Genomic DNA, 18649 nt, shown 5'->3' with positions numbered 1-18649 from the left:
TGAGTTTGTGTCTCCACACAAACTGCCTTTGTTACCTTGTTTTTTTTTCTCTAAAATTGCGTTTTTTAAAATTCTGTTCGAGGCCCCCAACAATTGGAGGCCTAGGCGGCAGTCTACTTTGCCTATACCCAAGTTCGGCCTCGCTGTGAACTTGTGATAAAGAGGATTTTTAATACAAATATTTGTGGCCCTGATATGACACCGTCTCTGTAGCAACGCACTTAACGACAACTTGTTGTGTGTGTGTGTGACATTTGGCGAATAAATAAATATTTAGTGTTATAGGGAACGCTATATTATCATAATGCACTTTATAACAAACATAAAAGTTGAACATTCTATTGCCCAGTATGGTAATTGCATATTGTTCAACACTATAAAACATTAAGAGAGTGGCCCATTCTCTCGACACCTTGAACAGCGACAGGGACATTGGCCTTACACAACGACAGATCAATGACCAATTAGCGCACCGTTTAAAATTAATTATTGACAGTACCTATAGCGATGGAAGTAGAGCAATTATCTGCTTATTGTGTTGTTTGAATGGTAGCGTTTCGATAAAGGACGCTATTGTGATTATTAGCTAGATTGTATTATTATATTGCTGTCTATTGTTTTCTCTTGTTTGCATCTCTTGTTAGTTGTGTACGTTTTCTTTTCTCTTAACTCTTTCTCTCCGTAATTATTGTAATTCAATGAGTTCAAATCAGCGTTGGTATCGTACATTAGGAGAGAAAGAGTTAAAACTTTATGAACAAATGTCACGTTTTATGTTCATGGAAATAGTGACTTGAAACCATTTGAAACCATTTTTTTCAAGCTTTTGACAAAGTTCACCACCATAGTTTGCTTAAATTTTTTTATATATATTTGGGCATTGATGGTCCATTGCACAAGTTCATTACATTACACTTTTTCTGATAGGGAGAGAACAAATAATAAATGGCTCTAAATCAACACCAATAACAGTAAACTCAGGTGTACCTCAAGAAACAGTCTTAGGTCCACTACTATTTTGTAATTTACATAAATGATTTACCAAACTGCATTAGTTCAGGAACGAACGTCAGATTATTTGCAGACGATTGCATAATATATAGAACAATAAAAACAACACAAGATACAGATATTTTACAAAGAGAATTAGATGAATTACAGAAATGGGAATCGAATTGGAGCATGTCTTTCCACCCAGAAAAATGTCAGTTACTAAGAATAACAAAAAAAAAAAAAAAAAAAACTAAAACAAATTAATTCCACTTATCTTATTCATGGTAAGCCAGTAACACAGACTAAAAACGCAAAATACTTAGGTGTTATAATAAATGAAAAACTGTCATGGAATCCCTATATTGATGAAACTATTTAAAAATCAAACAAAGCATTAGGATTTATTAAAAGAAATTTCTATAAATCAAATTAGAACATAAAACTAAAATGTTATTTAACATTGAATAGGCCAATAATAGAATATGCATCCTCTGTTTGGGACCCCTCAACTCAAGAAAACATTAAGAAACTGGAACAGACACAAAAAAAAAGAGCAGTGAGATTCATAACAAACGAATATTCACATTTGACTAGAGTAACACCTTTAGTAAAATCACTAAATTTAAAAAGCCTTCAGGACAGAAGACTCAAAAGTAAATTATCAATTATACTTAAAACACTGAACCATAATCTTCAAATACAAAAACAATATCTCATAAAATACTCAGAAAGACACAAAGATAAAGGCACATTCCTCGTCCCATATGCTAGGACAAATTTGTACAAATACTCCATCTTCCCTAGTGCTATTAGAGCATTGAATGGGTTGCCTGAGCTAGCCAGGAAAACCAGTGACTTGGCAGAATTTAAGTCATTGGTTAATATGCATGACTAAATGCATGACGCATAGGACGTAATCATCTTCTTCTTTTTTTTTTAAGTAACATCTGTATTATAAAAGATAAGAAGATAAGAGGTTTGTATCTATGGCGGAAAAAAACTATAAATAGCCTGATTTTTTGGTGTATCCGGCGTACATACTAAAGGAAATAGAAATGATAAGCTAGGTTTGTTTTGTTTTTTTAAATTCTAATATGATAATTTTTGTCCACTTTTTAGCACTGGAGAATCAAATTTAATAAGATCTTTTAGCTCATTTTTTAAAAAATTGATTTGACAACATTCAAGTTCAATTTAGCGTCCTTGACATTGTTTAGTCTATTAACAAAAAAATAAGTTTGTTTGTTACGACAGTTATCATATATGTTGGATACTTATAAATAGCTAACATTTTGGTGTAACTTGTTTAAAGTTTTGGCTAGGACGTAATAGTTGGCACACCTGAGGAACATTTGAAACTTTGAAGTTCAGAAACATCACAAAGTGATGATATCAACGCACCTCTGTAATTTACCATACTATATGTAAATTTTTAAAAGTTTCTTTTATTGGACTAAAAAAATGTCTTACAACTGGTTGATGATTCCTTAATAATAAAAATATATGGAAACTCACACTGTCTGTCTGTATAGAACGATTTTCATAGACACTATTCTCCAACAGTCATTCTAGAATCAAGTTAAAACTTTTCACAGTTATTAACTGTACCTAACCATTCGTGAATCAACTTAAGTGTTAACCAATTAGTCAATTAATTATTGGTAATTAATTATTTTGTTCGATATCGAATAAGGAAATGAATCCTACAGCATTGAGAGAATGTGGTTGGAAATGCGTAGTTATTCCTAAAGATAAGCATTTTTTTTAAAGTTTCTTTTTTTGTTTTGTTTTTGTCAGGGGTTCACATTATATATATATAATGCTTTGCTCTCTTGTTATTGTATTGTGTTTCTTAACTTGGCTCACTAGGGGTTTCTTGAATATTAAATAATACTTGCTTGATACTTTCTTGGTTACTCAATTCATTAATACTTGCTTTACTCAAATACGAACACTTAATATACATCAACTCTAACTCCTTATATTCATGAATATCGATAATACTTTAATACTTAATAAAGCACACAATTATATCACTCTTATGAAATAGTAATACACAAAACATCAGTCCATCAACTTATAAATATATAAATGCATAAATACCAGTCCAGGAAGTAAACGTCCAACCTTCCTGGACCGGGAGCAAGACCTTACTGACTTAACACACTCTCTCGCACATTCAACGAAGACTTAATCACTCAGTTCACAACACGTGCAACACTTCGCATTCATAACAAGGGGATATACAATCACACCAAAATATCAAACTAACATTCATTCTCGCCATACCTCTCCCTGACAGTTTTTGTTTTGAACATTTTATTATTATTTTTTTTAATTTCTTACCTATCTCACTCGTCCACGATTACTACAGATGTAAATAGATAAGCATTCTTTATAGAACTGCTGCTAAATGAATTAATTAACCATGGTAATACATAGACCCACATTGGAAATATAGCGAGGCTTAACCAAAGAGCTGATAAATTGAATTTATAATAATAGAAAACTAGGGAGTGGGGTCGCGGTGGCTGAGTGGTTAAGCGCTTGGCTCGCGAAACTGGAGTCCTGGGTTCGAATCTCGGTGAAGACTGTCATTTTGATTTTCGGGATTTTTAGGTCGCTCCTGAGTTCACCCAACTCTGATGGATACCTGGCTTTAGTTGGGGAAAGTAACACCCTGCTCGTTAACCGTTGGCCACAGAAACAAATGCCTTAACATCATCTGCCCCATTGATCGAAAGGTATGAAAGCGGAAACTTTACATTACTTTTAAGCTAGGCTTTTTTTTCCTGCTTACCGCGCCCAAACATGTTTCTGTATCTGCTATAATTTAATTTCTTAAAGTGAAAAAGGGGGGGGGGGACCACATCAGGTCCCTAGCTCCTTCAAATGACTCTGTGCCTCTCCCTCCTTCACAGCAAACGGACTTTGGCCTTTTATGTCCATTCGTATTCACTCTCCATCGGATGTACAAGAAACGTATAACTACTTCTCTATTTGCCTACCATGTTTGTACATTGTACACTTTCTAGTTATGTACATCTATTGCGACACTGGGCTGGGGAGTAGGCATTCAGTCTGTGGACTTCACACCTTCCCCCGCATTGTTTTCTTTCTGTTTTCAATGTTGATCTAATTGCCTCATCCCTGGAGCTCGAGGTCGAAGTTCAAGTCTTTCCAAAGGACCTTTCCTTTTCAAGAACGGGTCTCTCCAGAAGAGCAAGCACAACAAACCCTCCAACGCACTTGCTCACCTGTTCATGTGCAGTCATGTGGACAAATGTCTTCCCTGCAAACTTGATTTCCCACAATTCTTATCACTCGTTTTCATTCACAGACATTTTTTTCTCATGACTTAATTTCTGTTGCTTTAAATATATATATATATATATATATATATATATATATATATATATATATATATATATATATACACACACAGTGCTATCTATCTATCTATCTATCTATCTATCTGTATATCTATCTATCTATCTGTCTATCTGTCTGTCTGTATGTATGTATGTATATATTTATGTAAGTATTATGTATGTATATATGTATGTATATATGTATGTAAGTATTATGTATGTATGTATGTTTATCTGTATATTTGTTACTCCAAAGCGTTAAAGAAAATACAGTTGATACCTTATGATAATATAATCTTGCATTCTATTCCACAAGCCAACCAGACACAGATGTGACCTAAATATTTATCCGAATTTTAGCGTAGATAAAGTCACTGTCTTCGATTTAAGTTATTTCTTCTCTATCGCCATGTGTTCTCTGAAGTAGACCACCACACCTAACACATTTGCTGTGAACTATTTCTTGTTGCTCTATGTCTCTGCCTTTTTGCTCTCCATTCATTAGATACACAAAGTAGTGCTGAACTCGCGTCACTATAAACATTCAGAACATCGATGACGTATGTGGGTTTCTGTTGGAGGCAGTCCTCAGTTGGGTTTATTTGAGGAGGGTACCTTGGGGGCCCATTGACTCGTTTGGGCCTCAAATAATATGCAGGCATAAAGGCTGAACAGGGAATTCTCAAATGTCAGTTCACTTGTACTATCCCTCACAAGTCGGCGTGAAAAAACCAACAACAAAAAAACTCTCTTCTTTTAGAAACTCCCATAGCGTCAACATTCGTATCATCCTGGATAATCATCCCTGGATAAGATTAAATAAGAAAAGGGAAACTGACCTAGATCTAGATCTATTCATCCAGATTCTGTAACAGTAGGACGATGCATAGGCTTTGATAGTAGTCTCCCATTACAAATTTCTCATGCAAAATGGCAAGCTTTGTCGGTTGGTTTCTGGTAGGAACCAAAATCTCTTCTTGCTGCTTTTTTTTTTCTTTTTTTTTTCTTTTCTTCTTCTTCTATGCCACTGTTTTTTTTTAAAGAGTTTTGAGATGTTTAGTCTGCAAAGAAACTGTTGTTCACATGTCTATATAATTCCACAGATGTGCCCTAATTTCTTGTTATAATATATACTTATTTTGTTTAATGTATATTTCAAATGTTTTAATTTTCAGAGATTATATAAGCTCCCCGAACAAAATTATGCGAATACATCAAAACTATATATAGATCTTTAATTTGGTCTTGTAGATGTTTTCGTATTGGAAATATCTTTTGGCAGAGAATTATATCTAAATCAATTTAAATAAAAGAAAAAAAAAGAAGCCCAATAAAGAGGCCAAGAGCCCAAAAAAGAGGCAACGCCCAAAAAAGAGGCAAAGAAAAGAGGCAAAAGTCCAAGGATTCCTAGGATGTACTAAGCTAGACAACTGAAGTCAAAAGCTAAAAAGCTGAGGTTTCCTAAAAAAAAAAGAAAGAAAAAAAAAAAAAAAAAAAAGAGGCCCATAAAGCCCAAAAATAAAGAGGCAAATAAAAGAGGCCTATTGGCCCAAATATTCCTATGATGATAAAGCTAAAACTGAATAGCTCAAATTCTGAGGTTTCCTTTAAAAAAAAAAAAAAAAAAAGATAATGCTCCAGTTTCGCATGAGTCTATTGGGGCCCAAACAAGATTGATGCTATGGAGAGTGTGTGTATGTGTGTAATTCCATGGTGATGGAAGAGAAGAAGTTTGCGATTGGTTGGTGGGAATGCAGTGTGAATGACGCAAGATAAGAAGCATTATCGTAAGCTGTCTTGGGTACGCCAGATGACTCCAGAATGCCTGAGTGAAATTTCAGACGTGTTTTTATTTAGTTTTGGTTTAAAATATTATTTTGTATTCTTACTAACATCTACCCCATTCATTTCATTTCATCGCAAGTTACATTTGTGTGTGTTTTTAATAAAGGTCAATGGGCGCCGAATATATGAGAACGTTATTGAAGTTATTTCAAATTTTACAAGTTAAAATATAATACTCTTACAGTGGTTAAGTTGTGTACAAGCAGTTCGATTCTGAACGTCAACAGCCGTCTACAACAAATAGGTGATATCAATGTTTAAAAAACTCAATTTCTACTTCATGTTGAAATAATATAGTAAACTAAAAATACATGATTTATAGTATTAATAAAAGAAAGAATTGTATCTGAACTTTGTACGAGGGCGGCCATATGCAAAAGAGTTATAATACATACATGATAACAGATAACCAATTAACCGATACTCGGTAATAAACAAAATATAATTGTTAGTTCTCCTGAATTCAATAGATGTTACACGGTGTTAGCTGTAAATAAATATTATTAATCTTTCAATATAAATATATTAATGCTTTATGGGTTTATGTTCAAAATTTCAGCTCTGTGAAACAATGTCGTCCAAATAAAATGGGTGTAATTATTATTTTTTTTTTGGAAGAAGTGAAAATAGTCTAAAACTAGCATGAATTAAATATCATTTCCATAAAACTTTTGTCTACTTAACTGAGATTAACTTAAATATTTTTTGTTATAAATCAGGAATTCCTTCATTTGTTTTATTATGTAACGAAATAAACAAACAAGCCTTGCACAAATTGGGTTAATTGCCAGTAATTCTGTTATAACCTCCCTTGCGATGTATCGCCTAGCAACCGGCTTATTTCCCTTTACTTTTTATGCATGAACAGAGTTAGAGAATAACGGAGACAGTGTTAAAACGCTTGAATACCAAAATATTGGTCCCAAGATCGAATTACGATGTTTTAAATAAAGCTAATTGCTGTAATTTTGTTTGACTATGTTACGTACGGACAAAATGTTAAATAACGCTGAGATAAATTAATCGTTGTGCTGACCACGTGACACAATAATTTACTTTTGCCACAAGTCTATATCGTCATGCCTGAAAAAGTGTTTTTTTTCCTCTTTACAACTGAACCATATCCACCCTCCCCCCGTCTCTATTCGCAATGTTTACATTATTTTAAAATATTAACACAAATATATTTCCATGGAAACAGATCAATTCTATTTTAATTACTCTAACGTTGGTAAATCCATAAATAAGACACACACACACACACACGAAGATGGAAATTATGTCATCAAACAGATTCTTTCTCTGAAGCTCAGTTAACGGCTTTCAAAAAAAATAATTTCCCCTATAAGAAAGTTGCAACAGAAGATTTTTTCTTTAAGTGATTATATTTTCTTTTTTACTAGAAACCTATTTAATTAAGATTATTGAGTTAGGAGAAATGATTTTTGAAAGATGGCTTTTGCTTTCTCGGTTATGAGCGTCAAATAAAATGAAATATCACGCTCATACGCACTTATACACACACATACATTTAGGTGGTAAATGTAAAAAAAAAACCAAAATAACACATATTATGAATTCTTAAAAACAAAGACCAGATTCTTTGTGCGTTTAAAAATATTATTAATAATAATAATAACAACAAGACTGCTTCTTTAGCATGGCTCAAAGCAGGTCATCTCTACCCTGAAACTGAAGGCTTTGTCACAGCAATACAGGACAGAGTAATTAAGACAAAATATTACGAGAAACATATCCTAAAACTCAATATTTTTTACATATGACACAAATGTGGAAATGTGGGCGAGTCAATTGAACACATAATGGCAGGATGTTCAGCCCTATCATAATCACCCTACCTAGGTCGCCATAACCAGGTTGCAAAGCTAATACACCAGCACTTGGCTTTGACACACAATTTGATCGGTAAGGATACTCCTCCTTAATATAAATAGTTACCACAAGAGGTTCTCGAATCTACTGATCATGTATTGTACTGGGATAGTCCTATTTTGACCTACAAAACGATAGATTTTAATCGCCCTGATCTGCTGTTCATTTGTAAAAAAGAAAAAGCCGCTACCATTATTGACATCGCCGTACCACTATCTCATAATTTAAAAAAAAACTGAGCTGGAAAAACAAAGAAAATATGGGAACCTTGGCTTGGAGATAAAACGTTTATGAAAGTTATCTAAAACAACAATATACCCCATTGTCATATCAACCGAGAGGATAATAACAACTTACCTCACAGATACCTTCAAGGCCCTTGGCATTCCTAGGAACTCTCGTTGCCTGTCAGAGGGCGGTACTGCTGCAGACCTGCCACATCACCAGAAAATTCCTCAGTGGAAACTGATAAAGTGACTACGATGAATTTTGTTTCCCTTTAACAAAACTCGACCCTGGCAGTGCCAGAGAATGGATGCTCGTTCGTTTCTAACATAATAATAATAATAATAATAAAAATTCTGACCGACAAAACGGTAGATTTCAATCGCCCGGATCTGCTGTTCATCGATAAAAAAGAAAAAAACGCTACCATTATCGATATCGCCGTACCACTGTCTCATAATTTAAGGAAAACTGAGATAGAAAAACAAAGAAAATATGGGAACCTGGGCTTGGAGATTAAGCGTCTATGGAAATTGTCCAAAATAACAATATACCCCATTGTTATATCAACCGAGGGGATAATAACAACTGACCTCACAGACACCTTCAAGACCCTTAACATTCCTAGGAACATCTTCGTTGCCTGTCAGAGGGCGGTACTGCTTCAGACCTGCCACATCACCAGAAAATTCCTCAGTGGAAACTGTTACAGGGACTACGATAAATTTTGTTTCTCTTTAGCGAAACTCGACCCTGGCAGCGCCAGAGAATGACTACTCGTTCATTTTTAACATAATAATAATTTACTTTTTAGTGACAAAAATCTTCAACCTTTAATGACATCACTCTCCCCATGTATAAGTAGAACTGAAATTGAAAAATATAGACAATATGAGAACCTAAGCCTAGAGATAAAGTGTCTTTATAGTCCCCTTTAAGTCGTCGTCTGAGGCTTAGTGAACACAAACAAGAAATAGAAACAATAGATAACTATACAATCTTCCATGTTCATACGCTTTTCGCTGGCAGAGTGGTTAGCGTGTTGGCTTAATAAGCCTGAGAAGTCTTTAGCCCACGAGTTCGAATTCAGGTAGTTCACCTTTTATATATAAATACATTTAAAAAGCGATCACCCAGATACCCCGTTCTTTCTCCCCTCCCCGCCCACGCACACACCTTTCCAATTGGTCCAGACATGTGATAGAATCATAGCTTATTGAGAAAGCTAAAAGCATGAAATTGCGCTAAACAAAAGATATTTGTAAAAATATCTCTAATCGCATGGATTTATTTTAGTTAGTCTAGATCTATAGCAAATTTAATTACATGGCTTATTTAAACTAATTGATACACTTAATATAAACTTTTTTTTTTTCATTTAAAGTTTTTTTTTTTTATTTAACTTTTTTTGTGTTACAGTGCTGAGAATTCTTCTGGTCGGATAGCGAATGGAAAGATTCTTTAACGATCATTAGTTTTTCCCTATTTGGTAAAAGAAACAAAAATAAAGTTTCTCTTTCAGACCTTGCGATTTATAGAACACATGATGTTATGGTCATCTGTTTCTTTGGCCAACGGTTAATGAGCATGGTGTCCTGTGGCCAGCTGCACAACGACCAACCGCTTTTGCTTTCCCCAACTGAATTTAGGTACCTTTTGGAGTTGGGTGGACTCTCAGGCGCCGAAATTCAAAATTCCAGACTTCACTGGGATTCGAGCCCAGGATCCCACGTTCGGAAACCAAGCGTTTAACTACTCATTCGTCGCTTTTTTTTATTTTTCAGTAGAAGATTAAATTGCCCAAAACACATAAGACAAAACCGTATACCTCTTTTCCACAACAATTATGGTGAACATTGTTCAAACTTGATGATTATGAATATTAGGTTGTAGACACACGTACGTACACATGTGTCATACATGACAAACGAACGAAGTCTTGAAATTTGGATTAAATCAATAAGTTTGTTTATAAGTAAAAAAAAATGTAATTGAGGCCAGTTCATATTCTATACATTTGTATGCATAACTTTGGTTTATTAATTATGAATAAATATCTATTAAATTCATACTGTTTGATAAAAAATATCTCTAAATATAAGGCATTGTGTTCGATTGCTTTTATTAAGGATTAAGATGTTTTTTTCCGCTATGCCAGTGAGGACAAAATGGGACCTGATTTCATCTTTATTACAAAACACAACCAGAAAGGGGGGGGGGGGCAGATTAAGAGAACAGAAATGTGTGGGAGAAAAAAAAACAAGGAGAAAGAAAGAGAGAAATAAATAAAGAAAGTAATATAAAATAAGAGAAATTGCGAGAGGCAGAAAGAGAAAGTAACGTAGATACGAAAGTGCCGAACAGTCTGTGAGAAGCGCTAGAGAATAGAATAAGAGACATAAGAAAGTTATACATGTTTTAAACAATTGGGGAAGAAATGAAGAGAAAGATAGTAATAGAGATAAAAGAGAGAGCAGGGAGAGAGATAGAAAGAGAGAGAGAGAGAAAGAGAGAGGGAGAACGTTAGATAAAGAAAGAAAGAGAGAGATAACGGGAGAGAGAGAAAGATAGGAAGAAAAAGAGAGAGAATGAGAGAGAGAGAAAGAAGGAGAAAAAGAGAGATAATAAGAAAGAGATAGACAAAATAAGAAAGAGAGAGAGAGAGAGAGAGAGAGAAAGAACGGTAGAGAAAGAGAAAGATAAAGATGTAAAAAGAGAGAGGAAGAGAAAGAGGGGGAAAAGAGAGAAAGAGAAAGAGGGGGAAAAGAGAGAAAGAGAAAGAGGGGGAAAAAGAGAAAGAGAAAGAAAGAGAGAGATAGAAAGAGGGAGAAAAAGAGAGAAAGAGAGAAGAAGAAAAAAGAAAGAGAGAGAAAGAATCATAAAACTAGTATTATCTCCGTAAGCATAGACCAGATCGATCTGTGCTGCCCTTTACATGCTAACTCCAGCTCCGCCCTTTTACTCCATTACATCAGCCCCGCCCTTTCAACACCCTGTCAATCTGCGCCCCCCCCCCTCCCCTTTTCATTGCCCCCAAAACTTTTTTATTCTATATCGCCCAATGTTGGTTACCTAGGCAACCTGTTATTTATTGAGTTAGATACTTAAGTTACACACCAACACAAGGGGATCATAAAGGCAATGCGTCGTTACAAGAGACAAGGACAGAGGCGTGTCAGGGACGTGGGGGGAGGGGGGGAGTCGAGTGGTTGACACACGAGAAGGACGGAAAGAAATAAAATGGGGAATTATGGGGTGGGGGCGGAGGCGTTCTCAACAATGGATCCCTGGGATTGTGCAATAAATAAACGCAGAGGTGGGGTGGGGGGGGGGGGAGACATTAGGAGTTGGAAGGGGTGCACGTGAGAGTCATGGAAAGTTGGATGTATGTTTCCCCTGGCCGGAACACGGTGAGGCAAACAAACAAATTCTGACCTCCCGTGGGACGGGGACAATAGTTTAGAAAAGTGTTTATGACCAGCATATCGCATGTCATATGTTGACGATGTGCCAGTGACATTGAACGTTAAATGAGAATAATATGCCAGATAAGACGTGAAAAAAAAAACGACATACAATAATGTTTTTCTAATTAAAAATAAAAATTACCAAAGGTATCATTTCAAGAGGATGTATTTTGGAAATAGAGACGAGCTTGGTATAAGATGGCATGAGATAAAAAGGCACAGTATCCTGTCTTGAGTGAGACGCAAGTATCTTCGATACACTGGAAGTGAGGCAACTCTGGTAGAGGAGATAGGGTGACTTGTTCTCTGAGACAACACAAGAACATCATGTACGACCTGCAATAACGAACACTAGACTTACACTAATACAGTGCAGGGTGCTTGGACATGCCCTAACAATTGCGGGGCCCTATGCAAAACAGATCACACGGGGCGCAATCTGGGTAGGGAGAAGCATAATGTCAATTTCAATATTTTGTAAGAAAATGCATTCGTCTTTGCAATAAAATTTGTTTTTTAAAAAATAAAAATGAAAGCTGACAATGCTGTTTTTTTTTTCATTCGCCCTTAGGATAGGCACCCCAAAATGACAATTTTGTATATTTTTTTCAGGAGATTTTAATAATTTCAGATTCCCAGGACTTTGTATTTTCATGAGATTTCCATGAGGTCCTGAAAAATCAGGAGGCTGCGAAAAAAACACAAAAAAACATGCGATTATAATATATAAGCTATAATGTTTTAATTTAATAATATACAACTTAGCTCGGGATCTTTGAAAATGCGGCCGCATAAGTTGCATTGGCCTAAGGCCGGACCTGCATGCATACTGTTAACAACAGTAAACAACTGGCTAGGACATGCGCATCGAATGTCTCGAGGCTGATTTCAACAGTACACATTGAATGAAGATCTAATAATGAGCAGGGGACACTGACGTAGCTAAGGTGATGAGAGTGGCAGGTCCGAATTTGAAAATTCCTCCGGGCCCTCACTTGAGGGGTCTCCAAAATGTGCCAACATTTTTTTTTACATTAAATATTAAGCCGATGCCATGCTTTTTCTTGCTGTTTGTGTTGTTATGCTAATTAGTGACCATGTTGCATGCATTCCACACATTAGACTTATATATTTCTTAAGAACATTATCTTGTGTCATGATGTCGAACGTCAAAATGCAGGCACCAGGTCCCCCAAATCCCTTGTTACGCCACTGACAGGGGAGCTGCAGAACGCCCACTCCAAAGATACACTGATGTATATAAGCGTGATATGAGACTTTTCAACAGGTGGGAGATGAATTGGATCGAAGATGATAAAGATATCAGGAGCTTAATAAAAAAAAAAGCTGCCAACTTTGTTGATTTGTAAATAAATGCATAATATGTGGTTGCAACGGGTAAAGGTAGTCGCTGGACACGTAAAATACCATATTAATATATCGACTATATATATATATATATATATATATATATATGAAGGCGCGGTGGATGAGCGGTAAAGCGCTTGGCTTCTGACCCGGGGGTCCAGGGTTCGAGTCCTGGTGAAGACTGGGATTTTTTCTTTCGGGATCTTTAGGCGCCTCTGAGTCCACCCAGCTCTAATGGGTATCTGATAATAGTTAGGGAAAAGTAAAGGCAGTTGGTCGTTGTGCTGGCCACATGAAACCACATTAGTAATTATACTAAACTATATAATATTTTACTTGTTTTTAAGTTATGTATTAGGCTATATATCCTAGATCAATATGTAAAAACCAATTTGTTAAATTATTTTAGTTTAATTAATATATGTTTTTATAATTTAAATCTATAGCATATAATTTAATGTACCTAAATATATATATATAAGTGTTCCTTTTAACAAGGGCAGCAAATGTAGCAGTGTATATAAGGGCTTATTTGTGACCCCAAGCTTGTAAGAAATACTATACAAAAAGACGCACGTTGAAGGCTCTATTTTTTCCTGGTGTATTTACGCACTGCGGCCATTACAGATACCGCCAGATAAAAGTTGATCTTTAGCTTCCGTTTGGAAAGGAGGAGGGAGGATCAAACCGAGGCCGGAAGTGGCGTCACTGCACTAAAGTCGACGTTAAACATGCGCTGGCCACGCACAGGAAGTGGCCGGCATAAAAATAAATCTCACAGCTAAACGAGATTTTAATTTTTTTTTTTTTTTTTGCCTACTGGCTACGGTCAGTGAGGGGATGACCTCAGCTCAGCTTTTTTTTACATAGGTCTGTAGTAAATATTGTGTGTGGTCATAGTCTGTTGCTTGATACGTTTAAAATTAGAATCAATAGGATCAATAATGAGCTGTCTTTAATTCTTTTCCCAACGGAGAAAGTTATAAGTGTATTCGCATGCGAATGACTTTATGAATAATGCATTTTATTGAGAAGATCAAAGTCTCGAAATTTGATACCGTAAACAGATTGAAAGATTTCACACATAGAGACAGACTAACAGGCGGACTGAAGCGCGTTAACATATTCTTTTTTTTTTTTGGATGTCTGACAAAGTAGCATTAGCCGCTTGGCTACTGAACAAGGAGACTCGAGTTAAAATGCCGAATGTGAACCAGACTTCTTAATTTGGAATTTGATTAGAAAGGAGAACCCAAAGGGAGCAAGGAAACATTCTCTCCCCCCCCCTCCCACCTCCTCATATGAACAACAAAGATAGAACTTAAGCACAATGGGCATGCTTTAGTACCAGGAAGGTGCTATAGAAGTGCAATTAACAAAAAAAAAATATTAGGTAGAAGCCGTTGGTCGTTAAGCTGGCAAAGCAATCCTACTGTAATGTAATTGTTAGAGAGATGAGCTGAGTCTCTTAAAACTCTAGGCCGAAGAATTCCTTTTTTCTGAAGGCATATCTGAACGATTGTCTGGAAGGGGTCCATGCAGATGTCCATGTATGATTCATGTATCACGTCCGTATTACCAGTGATTCGAAACCCACGACGCTCGGGACTATCTTGCAACACTAACTGCTCGTCATTTATGGAACGGCACCTTGAAGAACGTCGTGTAGATGGTGACATGGTTGTTGGGTCTCTCTTTCGATCCCGACCAGTGCACTGGATGGTGTTCCTAGGCACCCCAGCGGGAGAATATCATAATGGCTTAGTCGCCTCCTCTATTAACTGCCAGTCATTGCTGCTGAGTAGCGTAGCCCGGGTTTGTAACTAGCCTCGATATAATAATAAAAGACTAAGTGCAGTACGAAGCCTGGATCTCCATCCCAACTTTGTGTTAACTGGTAACCCTGATACACAATCTTTACTGTAACAAACCCATGTCGACCGTTGCGGACCGTTTGACCTCATCGATCGTCCAATTACGAATGTCTCACCGCATTGGCCGGGCATGTCCACGATCACCTGACCTTGACACCTCGATTTCTAATCCTCGATTATCCGTCTGCCCCATGTCCCTATATTTCAACCCGCCACTTCCCCTTCCCCCCATCGTTCTATGCGCCCCCTGAGATCCAAATGTCAGAATGTGTCTTTATTAACGAGAAAGACATTAGTGCGTGCACGTGGAGAAAAAAAAAAGTCGTTATGACATTTATCAAAACGAGGCTGAAACCTTTCGATTCCCGCTGTGGTAAACAATAAACATCGGGTCACGTGGTGATAGGGGCGGGGTGGTGACATCATAATGCCAGGGGTAGACTTCTGCTTCATTACTAGTCGTCTGCTAACTTCGCTTAACTTTAAGACCTCCCTTATCACCCCCCTCGCCATTTACCTATCATTCAGACACTACCTTTCGACAAATCCATGTTTACCCTTAACCCGTTCGATACCATTTGTTTCTTCCCTCTGCGTAGTACGCCTGATGACTGTTAGCCTCATTTTCTTGACCTTTAATAGAGCAGAGTTCAAGGTCGCTGGCCCATCTCACATTTGCCCCTTTTCACCTGAGTGACGAGCGCGCGTGCGTGCACACACTCAAACCTATATAAACATATCAACACATGTACACACATAACACACACGAGGTCTGGAATTGCATAAATAAATTATAAAGGGAGATAAGCAGCTTGCTCTGATTGCAAAATATAAATAAAGAAGGGAAAAAAAAAACTTTGATGGATGGAGTGACGGGACAGGGAGTAGCAGACGACACAGTGAGTGGCTCTGTTGGAGTACAATTCACACACACATACCACTAAGCGGATGAAAGCCTGTTGTTGGATTCTTGACTTATGAAACACATCACCGGCGTTTCGCGTGCTGAGAGGATACTCACGAAGTCATACAAACAAGTCCACTGTTCCAAATAGTGCTCACTTTGAATCCATTTTTCATTTATGGTCAGTAGACTAATGGGAACAACTTTTTCGATTTTTTTTTTTCAAGGACATGTCATAGTTGACTTTTGGATGACGTGACTTTGAAAGCAAATACATTTTTAACTTTCAGGAATTTCGACAACTAAATCGTCCATTGATCAGTAAATATTTTTAAGCATTTAACGTGGAAACACTCTCAAAGTACAGGAGCTTTACATTTATCGGAGAATGTATTTTTTTTGTGTGTCAACCGGTTCTGGATAGCAACAAGACGTCTATTCTCATGTCGACTGCATGAAGGAAAATTTGCTAACTTTGTGGAATTGTACACTTTACCAGCTTGTGAACATTTCTCCAGTGTAAATCTTTTGTTCATGAACTTCGTTTATTGCTTGCTATTGAAATTATGGTACTGTGGAGTAGAGTAGTGTCGAGAATCAATCAATTAGTTATCAATAAGGCTACTGTGATTTTTGTTCATGTTTATAGCTCAGCTTATATCAGTGAATATAGCCTGTGTCTTATGTGTGCATAGCTAATACACAGTTTAGTGTCATATTGAATACGTTGTGAAATTTATTTAAAATGTAAATGTCACTGGAAGTTTGGCGTAGAATAAAGTCATTGATAGTAATGTAAGTTCAGACAAAATGCTGATTTGTTTCCGAACTGTCATCAACAAAGACATAGTAGTTTTTTTTTCTCATAGGTTTATTTTAGTACAAGTTCTCAGAGTATGATTTAAAGAAAATAGATCAAAATGTATAACAAAGTCTGAAATAATGAGCAATGCATTTTGGAGAAATGAATAAAGAAAGTTTAGTGTAAAAAAATAGTGACACTCCAAAGTTAAAAAATAGAGACAGTCTGAAGTAATAAAGTAAGACAGTCTGAGGTAATAAAGTAAGACAGTCTGAGGTAATAAAGTAAGACAGTCTGAAGCAATAAATAAAGACATTCTGCAGTAATCTGAAGTAATGAACAGATACAGTCTGAAGTAAAAAAAAGACGGCCTGAAGTAAGCAATACTTAAGTCATAGATTCAGTACGTTCACGGTTATTAATAGAAGCAATAAGAAGTCATCGATAAAGACAAAGTCTGGAATGATCGATACAGGATGAAGTACGCTTGCTCAATAGCATCGAAAATTATCGAGAAGGACAAGAACCCAACGCTGTGTTCCATACATCTGATTGAAAGATGTGTTCATGCTGTGTTTAAGCGGACAGCTGGCTAGGAAACATGTAGAGGCATTATGTCAGGAGATGATTTTGTTATGAAACTATTTGGAAAGCTAATGACTTGGACTGCACTGGGACTAGTGTCAAAGCTGATAGAAGTGTCATACATACATTGTTGGATAGCAAGCGGAATTCATTTTCATTGACTTACCAGCATGATTGTCTTAAATTTTTACAAACTGACACCAAAGTTGATCGTTATTAAAATCTGTGATTTATGTAAGAGAATATTGACATAAGATCCATTGGAATTGTATCATAAGCTGTTAGAAGAACACCGATTTTAAAACTATTAATTCTGTGTTGAAATTATCGCTATGTATTGAAAAAGAAGACACTACAATCCGTATCTATTCTGAATTGTCTCCGAAAGCTGGATTACATAAAGGTGGCTGGAGAACAAGTAATGACTAGGTACATGATTGGCATTACCTCATGAGTCACTCTGGGAATATGTTTGTGTTTGCGACGTCTTCGCCGCCGCTGTTCGGAAGAAGGCACCTCATGTCGTCTCCGCCACTGTTCGGAAGGAAGGCTATAGCAGACCTTTCCCAAAATGGAAATATCGCTCTGCTTAGGTTCCACAAAGATACACACAGCCTGACGAAACTGAACTATAAGGTAATTTCATGTACTTTCCATTTAGTATCACTGGCAGAAATACAATAACAACATTGGCATCAACAAGAGCAACACTAAGTTAGTCAAACCAAAGTTATGCTCAGACACAACATCGAATGTTGAGATAAAAAGTAGGACATTATAAATAGCAACGCGAACAAGGAGAAATTTAAAGGGAAGGAATGTGAGAGTAACAAAAAGATTGAGAGAAAACATTAAAAGAGAGAGAGGGAGGGAGGGAGAGAGAGAAAAAAAGAAAGAGAGAGGGAGAGAGAGAAAGAAGGAAGGGAGATAGAAAGGGGGAGTGATGGAGAGAGTGAAAGACAGAGAGAGAGAGAGGGGGGGGAGATGAGAAAGAGCGAAAGAGAGAGAGAGGCATATCGCTATCTGATAAATAGTTTTAAGAAATCCACCTCATTACGGAACTATATAATTGTTGCCAAGTTCACATAAATTAATAATTAATAGGTATTAAAAGTGGTGACACAAATATTAATAGTAATTAAAAATACAAACGTTTCTCAATCTTGTGAGCAATTTTCGTATCATTTTTTTTTCTTTTACAAACAATCCTTATCATTTGAAAGCGTTCACCAACGCCTACTTTCCAGTGATATTGTTAAGAAGGCCTCCGTGATGGTATCACTTGCGCAAGGTACGTCTCAAGCCCAAGAGGTTTCTGTTGG

The 18649-nt window shown here is 36.4% G+C and overlaps 1 protein-coding gene across 3 annotated transcripts in view; it reads left to right on the top strand.

The window, feature by feature from the left end:
• The window catches only part of LOC106069993 (cys-loop ligand-gated ion channel-like), a 138000-nt gene that overhangs the window by 30957 nt on the left and 88394 nt on the right, over positions 1–18649 (top strand). Inside the window, exon 1 of one of the 3 annotated variants that reach the window (XM_013229789.2) lies at positions 17710–17963. The exons of the other annotated variants lie outside the window; for them this stretch is intronic. Coding sequence (XP_013085243.1) covers positions 17778–17963 — 186 coding nt within the window. The 5' untranslated portion in view covers positions 17710–17777. Of the gene's footprint in view, positions 1–17709; positions 17964–18649 lie in introns of those variants that run through there. 3 annotated transcript variants of the gene reach the window in all.

Source organism: Biomphalaria glabrata, chromosome 16 (genome assembly GCF_947242115.1).
Source record: "Biomphalaria glabrata chromosome 16, xgBioGlab47.1, whole genome shotgun sequence".
NCBI lineage: Eukaryota > Metazoa > Mollusca > Gastropoda > Planorbidae > Biomphalaria > Biomphalaria glabrata.
This window is presented reverse-complemented; position numbering and strand designations above follow the sequence as displayed.